The following is a 13,481-nucleotide window of genomic DNA, read 5'->3' as shown; positions in this document are numbered from 1 at the left end:
CATGTCTAGAACAAGGTCTAGGAGTGGGAAGGTCTGGTGGTATTTAGTAGCTCTAACAGTACATCTGTCTTAAGTCGATTTGCAGTTGTCTCTTGGAGCAGAACTAAAAACTTCGTAGAAAGCTTCTTGGTCAGGATGTTGGCTGGTGCCTTTAGAAGACAGCAGATTACACTAAATTTGTTAGTGCTTTGACGTTGTGCCTATAGCACTGATTGGGGTTGGGCAGCAGTAGTGTTGTGGTCAGCAGGGATGTAAAAGCTTGATTTAAAACAGGATCCTACTGCCCACCCTTATAGTCCAAGCCTTCCGTCAGTACATTCAATACTCTAAACCTGGGCCCAGTCATAATTATTGGTCAGAGATTCAAGTTAATCTACAGGTTTTCACAGAAACCACCGTGTCCTACAGATAGTAGCTGTCATCCTGCCTGTGGTGGGTAGATTCTCTAAACTGCGGCACAGGACAGGGGCTTCAATTGAGTTAGGGCTGGGGTTTGGGGCTTGGTAATGGGTGGGAGGTCTAGCAGTACCCCTGAGTGGGAAGAGTTCTGGGAAGTGGTGGTCTGGGAGGTGTGGGCAGGACAGGCTGCTGGAAGGGAGGGAGTGGGGCTGCCAGTCACAGGACTACCAGGACAGAGTCAGGGAGATAAAATTTTGGTATGGAGAGTTTTTGAATGGCAAATTAGTGCATTTGCTGTGAACGCAGAGGACTGGGGAAGGTAGATGCAGGTGTGGAAGACAGGCTGTTTCAGGGGTATATAGATCTCTGAGGGCCGGGAGTGGAAGGGAGCTATTATGTGAGAAGGGAAGCCCTTTAGAACATACCAAAACTATTCATAATATCTAGCAGGGTAATAACTTTTTAACTTCCACATGGCAAATTAATCTCTACAAACTTGTAGCTTTATTTTACAAGACTTGTTATGCTCAGGGAGGCTGAGGGAGATAATTCAGTAATGTGTTTGTGGTCAGCATGGAAGAGGGTGCCAAAGCTGAGTGGGACTGTCGGGCAGGTGAGGGAGTCGTAATAGTCTGTCACCCTAAACAAAGGCACACTTGCCCAGTCCTTTTAGCCAGGCTACTTCTGAATGCCCATCTGTGTTTGCAACAAGGCAGTAGAGGTGCGCGCTGCCATCGAGTTCTGGCAGGCAGTTCCAGTTTTGCTTAGGAGACTTCGTAATCTGTGGGCTGGCTGGGAATCCTTGAGTTCAGTACTGAGGGTGTTAGTGTTGATGATGTTGTGTGCTGTGAATCCAGTCCGCTACTGACACGCCAGCAATGCTGTGGATAGGAGGAACACCTTAGGCTTATCGTATGTGTTTGCTAAGGGAAGCTAGAAGGTCAGGTACTTAAAATGGTCTATTTTTACCTAAAGCTGTTCCAGACCACATGTATTTCTCATCAGTAATGATAAGAAATAATAATTATAATTTTAATAGAATAATAAAGTAAAAAAAAATTTAAAAATAATAAGCCCTTGCTTATTCAGATACTTACTATACCCTGTAGATCTTTAATTCTCTCATTGCATACAGTACCAGTAACACTGGTGTGCTGCTTTGGGCCAGCTACAAAGGTGTGGTCCAGTATTGGTATAGGTGGTGTATCTGCAGGTGGCAGTCCCACCTTCCTGCTCCACAAGGTACTGCATCCTGTCTTGGGACGTACGATGAGTGTATTCTTTTGTTGGTCACTACTAAGCAACAGACCATAAGACCCCAGTTAAGTGGCTTAACTGCAAAGAATTCAGGCAGATCTTTCTTTGTAGCTGTAGTAGGAACTTGAGTAATATTGTTCTTCAGCTTAACTTGTGGAAAAGCGGCTACTGCTGCAAATATTTGTGCAGAGATTTAACTTCAGTTTCTACTTGTATCAAGGCAAATATGCTCAACTGCTCCCCTGCTGAAGGAAAATAATGGAGCAGGCCTGAGTTTTAATTAAGTGTAGGGTTTTTTTTGTTTGCTTATTTGCATGAAGAATTTTCATGGCTCTATGTCAGTGCTCCTGGGGACATTTTTGAAGATGGCTGCCTTTTGCTGATGGTGATTGTTCTGTGGTGTTTTGGAAACTTATAGAAAAAAGTATGTTTTGACAGCAGCTGCATGCAGAATGGTCCATGACAGGAGGCTTGTTAAGGTGAAGAGTTGGCACTGAATGGCAGACTCGTATAAACTGCTGAGATCAAGCAGAACATTTCCATTTAATTGTGATCTCCAAAATTACTTTGGTCAGTACAACTGCTTAAACATATCAACATAAGGCTCAAGATTACAATAAAGCATTTCACATGAAAACACTTTAAGCAGCATAACATGCTTAGCATTTGACAAAACATCCTCCAAATACCTATACAGAATTATTTTGATAAACAGTGTTTCTGGAACAAGATCTAACCCTTACAACATAAAACACAAAACTCTTTTTGTCAGTGGTTAACAGCTTGTTTTGGTGATGTGTTTGCCATTAAAACTCTAGGAACAAATGATTTTCAAGGGCTGCAAGACCAGGATATGTTTCTACATAACCTATACTTTAAAATGAAGATTCTGCTTCCATGGTTTTGTACATTTATTTGATGGAGTATCAGATTACACATTCATAAAACTCTATTTACTATTTAAAGTAGAATGATAAATGTTATGAAAAAATACCTTTATTACATCAGTGATGCTTTAACTAAAGTGAATATTAAGACTATTAACCAGGGGTTGAAAGTTTTAGGCCCTGATATTGAAAGCATTTCTATATGTCCTTAACTTTATAGGTAAGGAGTCTCCCTGGCAGCAGAGGGACTACTCTGATGGGTGATGTTAAGTGTGTGCCTAAGTGTGTGCAGAATGTGGGCCAAAGTACTCGGAGAGGCGCGGATGTGTTATACAGAGAATCATTCTCAGCACATAAATAAAATCTGGCTTTTTAGTATGTACATACACTGAAAAGGAATATTCTTAACTGAAAGGATGTTTCTTTTTCTCTCATAAAGCGCACATATTCCCCTTTCACTCAGAAAGTGCTTATGTATTCTCAGCCAGAGAATTACCTCAGCTGTGAATCTAGCATGGACAACAAATCTAAACCAAGAATGTCTTATCAGCAGGAAATACTGGGGGGAGAGAAGGCTGGCGATCATTTCTATATACCTTGTATTAATAAAAAACCTTCTCATAGAGAAGAATAGACTTTTAAATATTTTCAATCCTGATATATATACAATGGTAAAAATTCACATTTTCATGCTTTAGTGAGACACTTTAAAATCCTGCCCCAGGCAGCTCTCAGAGTAGCTGTGTCCAGTTCCTAGCAGCTGCCTCACATTCAGCTCTAGTACCAGAGGCTTAAACTCTTGATAGCTGAGTAACCACGGGGAGAAAAAACACAGTTCTACCAGATTTGGAAAGGGAAAAAAAGAAAAAAGAAAGTGACGGGTCTTCCTATTTCCAGAGGCCCAGTAGCTCTCTTGTGGCCCAGACCAAGACAAGGCAGTTTGTATTTCCAGTCCCATTAGACCTGCCTTGTAACACTTCTGATGGCAGGGCCCAAGTGCAGTGTCTGTTCCATGCAGTCCTCAGTAGTCTAAAAGAAATGTACCCATCACATGGCAAGAGAAAAATAGCCCTTTGGAGCACAGCTGATCCCCTCTCCCCTTGAATAGGCAGAAAACCTATCTATTGCACCAGTTTTTCCAATATATCAGGAAGTATCCCCAGGGTTGATGCCTTTCACGGCTATCTATATACACTTTTCTGATAAATTCAATGTCTCTGTGGGAAAGGTGACCTGGAGAGGGCTGCCCTTGGATGTAGAGCTAGCCCCGCCACCAGAGCTTTCATTCACCAGGAAGACGCTTTCAGAGTCCTGCCCCTGTGAAGAGTCCGAGGTCTCTGAGCTACGCAGTGTCCTTACTGATGTGGTGTCAGACTGAGCCAGGCTGGCACTGGGGCCTGGAAGCAGCGCGCGACCCCCAGCACTGCTTTCACTTAACTCCGGAGGATAGAGCAGCGTTTGCGAGGTGCTGCTGATCTCCCTCAGCTCACGGGATATGAAGGAGGGTGACTGACTTGACATGGCAGAGGAGGTCCTGTGGCCATCCACACAGTTGAAATTGCCCCCCGAGTGCTGCCTCCGAGCCCCTCCAATGCGGCAGAAGAGGCACTTGATCTTCTCAATGGCTTTGCTGAGCACAGTCTTGCGCAGGAGGATGTAGACCCACGGGTCCAAAATGGGGTTCACAGAGGCAATGCGGATAGCTTGCAGGTCAGGGTTTTGCCTCACATCCCTCACTGATTCCGGCTGGTACAGCTGGTTCACGAAGACACGGACCTACCCGAGGAGATGGGGGAAGAGAAAGACACAATTATATCAAGAAATCAAAGTTTACATTTCGAAGCAGAGATCTAGAATCACTACTGTGAGCTACGACAAGAGAAGAGGCTGGCAAAGTCAGGCATCTCAGATTGGCAGCTGACAGTTTATTTTTGGAAATAGCAAAAAAATCAGAGCAATGAATCTGCTGTAAATTGGCTTTCTTTGTAGAGGTAGGAAAGGAATGGATCTTTCTCCTCCTTCCCCATATAATTAATCCTTGAACGTCCAACTTTTGGCTGTTTTTAAAAATTCCTTTTTCCTGATAGAACTCAGGAGCAAAGCTATAGACCTGTATCCTGCTTCCTTGGTATACCTTGAGTCTTATGCTACCTGCAAAGAGGTATCTGACTGAGACACCTGGAAAATCAGTTCTTCTAGCAGAGGTCTAATAATTGTTTAGAAACAAACTGAAACACATATTATAATCCAAGTACACTAGACTCTGGCAACAGGACCAGAGCTATCAGCTCCCAAGTTTAGAAATGCACTTTGCTGGTACCTGTCCTTACTGGAATTGTTTGTTAACCCCTCAACTCTTTGCTTGCTGCAGCATGGATTGGGGGCGGGGAGGGGGGGGGAGAAGGCCCCCCAGCTAGGAGATTCTTAATAGGTCAAGGTGAGGAGATGATTGCACCACTAGATTGAAGTGCTCTGCTCTCCTACATGACCAAGCATTTTGGTTCTACTTAGAAAAACATAAAAATAATGATGAAGTTGTCAAGAATTTAAGATGTTGAAGCTGCTGCAGGACATGGCTATTTAATTAGCAATTTTAGTTTATCATGCACAAAACTTAAGACTAAAGGATCCTGTCTTCTACACAGAAATGTCTTCTTCAGCTTCTTCCTTTGAATCCAAGAAAAAAACAAGTAACATCGTCCCTCTCCTGGTTTAGAAGCCACTTTTGTAAATGCTACTGTGAGTAAGGCACAGTCCAATTTCTTGATATCAATTGTTATCTTCCCAGTGTCACTAAGGAGGATGGCATCTTACCAGTTGGTTATGTTGATCAGTCTCAAGTAGCTGTTCCTCCTTTTAGCAGACCTATGTAGTGTCCAATTATAGGAAGGCCTAGGAAATCCACTGAAAAGAACTGATAAGGGAAGATGCAGTTTTCTTCAGATTCTTTAAGATAAGTCAAAATAAATCCCTTAATTATCTTATCTGACACAGTAGATATCTTGTAGCAAAATTATGAGGTTTTTAAATCCCAAATCCTTGACTCTTGAAATGAATCAAGTCTTGCCTAGCTAGGAGGTTACAGACAAGGGGGCAGACAAGCATTTAAATAAATGAGCCAAGCTAGAACAGCTCTTTTCAGCCATTTTTGTTAGAAGCTCTGCATGTGAAGCCACCCAAGTCTGGTGGAAAATTTCACAATTCTGTTCGGAGAAATTTTCCTGCAGCAGGGCAATGTGGTGGAATTCAGCTCGTCAGAATTCAGAGATTGAGTGTGCCCCAAAAGCTACCAATGAAGTATGTTTAATATAACCCACAGTCCTTCTTCAGAAGTCCTATGCATATAGCCTCTCTCAAACCATCTGTCAAACTGATGATGGCGTACATTTTCTTTCTCAGTACTTTATGGGTTACAAAACCTGCCCACGGAATTCAAAATATGAGAAAAGCCTGAAATTATTCAGCAATATAACGATCCAAGTTTTATTCTCAGTTACTTTCCTAATGATCTGTAACACTGAAGATGCCTTTTTGACAACTAACTTCTTGATCTTATTTTTCTGTTAAGCCAAACATGCCATCGAAGTACTTCAAAGAGTATTCCTATGCATATCGAACTTATTTTTATGGGTTTTTCTTTTATTGAGCCTTACTTGCTTTAAATTTTTTTTTCACTATTTGTAGTATATTAGCCTCCTACCCGACACCCATCGCTACACGATTCATGGCCGAAAGGAGGCCAGAATTTTTCAATACCTACAGTTTGGCTGGCATTCACTGACGGTTCCTTAAAAATTCCCTTAGTTAAACTCCCGCCCCAGCCGCTGCCGGGGGCGCGCGGGGGCGCGCGGCTCCCGCCTGACGCGCCGGCACCTCTCCTCAGCGCCCCGCTGGGTGGCGCGGGCGCCCCGCGGAGGCGCCACGGCCGCCGCCGCCGCCGCCGCCACCTGCCCGGCCGGCAGCAGCCCCACACGCGTCTCACAAAATCGCGGCAGACTGGACAGCGTTTTGCTCGTTCGGGAAGGACGAAGCTCAGTAATACGCAACTCTGGAAACGAAGCAGAGACCGCGGCGCTGGGGGGGCCGGCCGCCCGCCCCAGGGGCAGCCGCCGGTTGACTTCGCAGGTGGGGAGAAGTGGTGTGACTCGGGGTATCAGCTTGCGCAAGGAAGGCGCCTGTTAGCGACACCGGTGCTGACCCTGAAACACTGCAGTCGGGATCTCTGAACCTGGAAGGCTGAAAAATAAGTTGACACCACGTAGCCTGGCATCGGCTAAAATCTGTTCTTGAAATACCTATTTGACTATTTGTGTGAGATTCTTTTCCCCTCCAAAATGATAAAAGGTCAAATGTATAATTATACAGAGGTCAAATATATAAATATACAAAGTTCAAATTTCCCCAGGGGATTTAACCTGTGCTTTAACAACGTTTCATTCCAAATGCTCCTTTTCTTTTTCTTTACTGGGATTTCCTTATGTGGGGGAATACACCCTGAAAGTGGGTAAATGGTCTATGTACGTGAACAGTTGATCAATGGACAGGTACCTGCCCCGAGAGCCAGGAGTTCAAAGGACAGCGCTGAGGGAGGGGACGCCTTCCAGCAGCTTATACAGCTAAATGCAGTCGTTACCAGGGATATTAGAGGTGTGACAGGGAGGGGTATGTGCTGATAAATTAGTCGAGATCACAGAACCAGAAGGCATGCTCTGAAGACAGCTGAAGTACACAGTCCAACTTCAGAGGCCTGACTTTTTTTAAAAAAAAACAAACTTGGAGCTATAGTTACACATCAGTGATTTAATAGTGTGATTGTTCTTTTGATAAGCAGCACATGATACTGCGGTACCTATTTCACCTTTCTCTGTCTACCTGGAAGACTTTATGGAAGACAAAAATGTCTTTAAGCACTGACTCTGTGGCTGAAAAGGACAATCACTAATGGCACAGTGCAGCTTGCTTTATGCAATCTCTGTATGCCTTATTTCCTTTCGACAGAAATGCGGCATGTTTAGGCTAAAGATTTATAAAATGGATCTATTTAGTAAAAACTACGGACTGTACAAAACTGTTTGTGCTTTGCAGAAAGGTCTCATGTCTTTTATTTGAAGCTTCCCAGAATGTCAAATGCATTTATCAATTCAGACCTATTGCTGGGATTACATCTTAATGACAATGAAGTAAAAATAAATCTGTGTTGGGATGTCAGTCTTACAATTTCTTTACATACTGCTGAAACAGCATTTACTAATGTATCATCTACAAGAACACAAGAGATGCGTCCTGTTTTGGCTACAAGTCTTCTGTTGCAGGAGGTAGCATGGTAAAGGATATTGCCTTGCATCTTCTAAGAAAGTGCTGAGGAAGTGGAATCTACTACTAAATTAGCTAATGTGATGCTTGAATTTGTGCAATTTGAAATCCTAATTAAAGAAAGAAGCAACCTAGAACAATTCAAATCTCAGAAGACTGAGGTTTTTGTTAGCTTTGTAGCTGTAGAATTCAGGCAATATATCTTAAAAGAACTAGCAGCTCGTTTGCAATTCTGTTAAGAAGCATGTAGCTCCAAGGTATGTTGAGTTTATGTGCTCAAGCGATAGGTAGGATCAGAGTCCTGTTTGCTCCTTTTCCTTTTTACTAACTGCAGGCGCAAATCATGATTTCTAATCCTATACATTACTATATAGCGACCTGTATAGTTACAGTCACACCGGTAATTGTCTTCATAGCTTCCACCTGCCCTCACAATCTCCCCACATACTGATAGGATAAATTTAAAACCGTACAGTAGTAAGCAGGAACAAGTTTTTCAGCTCTACAAGCCAATAACCTTTGCCCTTCAAGGGCTTGGTGTCTGCTTGGTATCCACTCCACCGCTCAAAAATCATGTCTGCCACCTTGCTGTTGCCTGGAGGCAGTCCCTGATACTTAAAGAGAAAAGTCAAAATCAACGAAGCCAAAAGAAAATCCAAACTTTTAAAGCAATTAAACATTAAGTTAGAAACTCCTCATTATTTCATACAATCAACCAGAGGTACACCCTGAAACACTATTTTATTTTCCACTTCACCGTAATTTAACCACCATATTCAGTGGTCAGGATCAGAAAAAGATCACGCACTTAAAAATCTTAAGGGTATCTGACAGACTGCTAGAGTGAATTACAGATTTAAACAGCGTGTGCCTATTTACTCTTGAGTTTGTTTCATTTTTTTAAAGGCTGGATAATAATTTTTACTCTACTCTTGACAAAATTCCTCCTAATATAATTTATACCCTACTTTTAACTCCATCCAATTCTGTTTTATAAAAACTCACTCTATTTTAAAAGATGAGATAACAAGTCTGGAGTGCAGACAAGAGTCAGCACGCTATTTATGCATTTTCCTTACTTAATTTTTAAACTATTGTCCGATTCTTCATGTCTTTCACATCACTTTCTGCACAGTGAGAACACATCAGCTTATATCAAAAATTTCCTTTCAGTAATGTTTTTTGCTCAACTTTCCTTTCTTTGATAAATTTGATCAGCCTTCAGTTCTGTCAAGTTAATTCAGCATTTTGCACAATCCCCATAATTTTATTATAGTACTTGTTGTCACTGTAAAATTCTGCTGTTTTTATGAATAAATCATTAGGACACTAAACAATCCTAGTTGTAAACTGAGTGCTGGAGCACCTCATTATTAAAAAACTGCTGTTCTCTGTGACTCAGCTTGCTGTTCTTTAACTGCCTTTTAAATCAAGGCAAGCCTTTGCTTATTATTTCAGGGCTATTTAATGTTTTAAGATTTGAAAATTTTTTGTCAAATGCTAGTAAGCGTAGCCTGCTAAACTATTTTGTTACATTGTAAAAGTGTTTATTCTAAAATGTTAGGTGTTTAAATCTGTCTTTCAGAAGTTGCTTTGCTTTGACTTAAGTGATGGTTTATTCAGCTGAAATCACTAGTAGGAAGTCAGCTCATCAGAAAACTTTGGTCACAAAGCACCCTCTGAGCTTACTTTGTGCATCTGAATCATGCTGCCACCACCACTTTACCACTTGCATGTTCTTGCTGACTGCCAGGCTGTCCTGTTATAGATGAGCCTTTCGCTCAGTGAGGGCTCCCTAAAACTCCCAAGTCATGAAAATGTCTATATTACTGATTCACCTATTGCTGCTGGTGGGTCTTCCTAGGGATTTATACCATGAAGATGGCAATCCTCTGAGTTTATATCTGAATTCTTAACCTCAGCCTATGTAAAACCAGAGGGCTTAATATGGCAGCATACACTGCAGTACATCATGGCATAAAGAAGCATATACAGCTGTAGCTTATTCCCGCAGGAGAAGGCAAATGACTTATAGAAGCTACTTAACAATGAAGAAATTTAACCACATTGAACACTGTGATGATATGTATATACGTGGTTGGGTTTTTTTTAGAAGAAAGCTTCCTTTTTCTCTTAGTCATCCATCTAAATGAAATTACAGTCTCTTACCTCATATTAGACATAGAGAAGACACGCTGCTTTAGCAAGGAAAAGCTAACTTATGTGAGCACTCCCAAGATAACACTGTGCCTTTATAAGCAGCAAAATCAAGGTCTGAGAGAGCTACACAACTTCATGACCTGCACCTTCACATACCTTCTGCTATATACCAGTTTTTCACCAGCTACTGTTTAATAAACCTTTTGCCCCACTTGGGTTCATTAATTTTAACTTTAATCAACAATCCAGTTCTCTTCCTGGTAACCCCTCCCTCTTAATTCCCCCCCCCTTTTTTTTTTTTAATATTCTGTAAAAGACTTAAGTCCATCAGCTGATACCCTGTATCACATTACAATGCTGTCTTTATTCCCAGAATATATTTTCTGCATTTACCAGCGTTTCTTTTGAAAACACTATATTGCTCTTTTCTGAAGTAGCTGTTATAATTTGATTAATCTAGTATTAAGTACTGTCAACCCACAGTACTGTTGGGGTTTTTGTTACTCCATGCCCTGGTGCCTCCCAGTGCAGCAAGTCGGCTTACCCCTGCAGCTTCTGGAGCTGGACTGCAGGGCAGGTCGTGTGCGGTTCCTCCATCTAATGCGTGTGCACCTCCCCTGGACACCCTGTGTGCAGCTCAGACAGCACCTCTCGACTTTTCATATGTCAAGCAATGAACGCACAGCACCATGCTCAGTCACGCCATGGCGCAACACAAAGTGACAATGCTGAAGGACAGGAGAGTGCCTTCGGCGACAGCCGGGGTGCTGGTGCTCCAGCATAGCCACGCTTCACTGGCTCCTGTTTATGTTAGCAATGAAGCAAAACTGTCTCAACCCTTGCAATTACAACTCCTCTGAAGCAGGGGAGTGGACTCACTGACCTCTCGCGTCCCGTTCACATGTACTTCTCTAAACTTCATTACCGTGGTATATGCAATTTTTTTTGCACCCCTGGCTGGCCAGCTATATTTCAGACACATTGTACCCCTCAGTGACAGAGGGATCACTCTACTGACAATAAACACACTTAAAACAATCCTTCTAAAAACACTTTCTGTCTAACAACCACTCCTTGGCCCCCTACGCTATGTTTTAGAAGGTGACGAATAAGCCAAGCCAGCTATTTGTTTAAAGTCTCTGAGCCAGAAGAGAAGTTTGCCAAGTTTTATTATGGTGGGTGGCATGCAAGAACTGAGCCTTCAGCTGGTGGTTTTTTGTTTTGTTTTGTTTTTTTTGTCTTCCTTGGAGATAAGGTGGAGGAAGTGAAATAAATGGATCCTGCACGTTCAATTCAATGACATTAATTGTATCGGCCATTTCAGAAAATTAGCAGATGGTTAGTGGTAATGTTGTCTGACATTTTGGTATGATCTCTAGGTTTATGTGGGCCATATTCCTCCAACTCTCATTTAACTGAGAATTACACCGATGGGTGGTTCCACTGACTTTACTCCTCCCCCAGTGGGAAGCTGGTGGAGGGATCTAAGAGTGTGAGATCTACCCCAGAGCAGTGGGTGAATCCCTCAGGAGGGGAAGCTTGGCTCAGGTGTTGGGTGTGAAGCACTCTGTGTGTCCCTGGTGCCAAGTGAATAGAGCTCTCTCCTCCTTCCACACATAAAGGACCACTGTACCCTTCGGCAACAGCGTACACATTTTAAAAACACAATAAACATCCAGAAATGCAGGCCAGACCCAAACCTCACTCATCACAAATTAATTTTGGAAGTGAACTTCAAAGTGCCTTTAGCTCTCAGTAAGATTTTTGCTATGTGGATTCCAGTTAAACAGTGGAAAAAATATTGAGAATTTTTGGCGCTGTATTTTAACCAATCAAAGGAGGCCAGGACTTGGGATAAGCATGCTTCTTTTCTTGTAAATATAAATCAGTGCAGCTTTCTCTCACCATGCATGTATGCTAACAGCCTTTAAGTTATAACAGTTTGCAGCACCAGCTAAATAGGAGTCTGTCCTACGGGCACAGACTAGGAGGAGAAAAGACTCAGCAGTGCAGGTGATGGAAAAGAAGAAGGGTTGCAAAACGTTACTCACCACCAGAGGAATGGAGCAGATGACCACCACCAGGGAAGTGGCAATGAGCAGAATAACCATCTGGATCTCTGCTCCGGCCATCCGACGGAAGCTCCGGCGTCTGCGAAAGTCAGATAAACGGCTGGAGGTGGCGTCTGTCCCCAAGGATGTGCGTCGCATGAACTGGCGGTGCATGCGAATGAGGGCCACGCACACCAGGATGTTGCAGATCACGGTGACCATGATTAGGAAGGAGCTGAAGCCAGCATACATGTAGGAATATGCCGCATGAGTGGCCTCCTTTGCTCGCCAGTCTATGAAACACCAAGTGTCAGGGTACTGCAAGGTAGATTTGCCAAGCCCCATGCTGGGGAGGGCACAGAACACCACATTGGAAGCGTAGATGGCAAAGAGCGTGAGCCCTGCCAGCTTCTTGTCTACATAATGGTTGTAGAAATAGGCATGGTTGATGGCCAGGTACCTCTCTATAGACATGGCACAGATAATACTGAGGCCGGAGAGTCCAAAGAAGAGGAGAATGAAGGAGCTGTACTCACATAGCGCTGGTCCTCCTGGCCAGCGGTTCTGCAGGTAAGTGGCGATAGTGACCGGACTCACCAGGCAGGTCCCCAGGAGGTCAGTGACCGCCAGCCCGCAGACCAGCGTGTAGAAAGTGGTCTCCTTCTGCTCCTTCCGGGACTTGCAGAGCACCACGATGGCTATGAGGTTGCCCACCACACCGAAGATGAACATGACGGTGGGGATGGTGGGGGGCTGCCCGCCGTCGGCCCCGCTGGCCGTCCCGTTGGCGGAGCCGTTCGCAGGTGGCATGGTGGTGGGGTCGAAGGACATGATGCCCGCGCTGCCGGTGGGGAGTCGAGCGAGGCGAGAGCGGGTCCAGAAGAGAAAGGCAGAGTAAGGGAGGGGAGAGGGTCGTCTGGTGTGGGAATAAAAACTCAAACGAGGGAGAAGCGGGGGGAGAGGGGAATGCTGTATTTTAGATAAGAAAAAAAAAAAAGTCCTAAAAAGGAGCCGAAGCGCGGTGCTGTCCGGCAGCGACCGACTGCGGCCGGGGGAGCCGGGGCTGACTCTTCCTGCCGCTGCCCTCCCCGCGCAGACCGCAGCGCTCCGTCGCCCAGCCCGCGAGGGGATCGGGGCGGCCCGAGCGCGGAGCCGAGCGGAGCCGCCTCACCGCCTCTCGCACCGGCGCCGGGGAGGGCTCAGCGCGGCGCTGGGGCGGCCCTGGGCAGGCGGCCGTCGGCTCCAGGTGCCCCCGGTGGCGGCGCGGAAAGGTGCCGTAGCGCGGTGCCCGCCGCTCATCCCCTCCCGCCGGCCGGCGGCGCGGTGCGGCGCGGTGCGGCGCGGTGCGGGGCACGGGCTACGTCTCACTCCCACCGACGCTCCCGCCGAGTTTCGCCGCGGAGGGCGGAGGCGG

At 44.6% G+C, this 13,481-nt stretch overlaps 1 protein-coding gene across 1 annotated transcript; it reads right to left on the bottom strand.

The window, feature by feature from the left end:
• Positions 1–2,180: 2,180 nt before the first annotated feature.
• PTGER4 (prostaglandin E receptor 4) lies at positions 2,181–13,480 on the bottom strand. Its single transcript, XM_064437976.1, has 2 exons — positions 12,068–13,480; positions 2,181–4,319 (listed from the first exon to the last, which is right to left on the bottom strand). Exons 1-2 carry the CDS (start codon positions 12,896–12,898, stop codon positions 3,729–3,731), a joined length of 1,422 nt encoding a protein of 473 aa, XP_064294046.1. The 5' UTR covers positions 12,899–13,480; the 3' UTR covers positions 2,181–3,728.
• Between the last annotated feature and the right edge of the window lies 1 nt (position 13,481).

Source organism: Phalacrocorax carbo, chromosome Z (assembly GCF_963921805.1).
Source record: "Phalacrocorax carbo chromosome Z, bPhaCar2.1, whole genome shotgun sequence".
NCBI classification, from domain to species: Eukaryota; Metazoa; Chordata; class Aves; order Suliformes; family Phalacrocoracidae; genus Phalacrocorax; species Phalacrocorax carbo.
The sequence above is the reverse complement of the archived record's forward strand: the minus strand, read 5'-3'. Positions and strand labels throughout refer to the sequence as shown.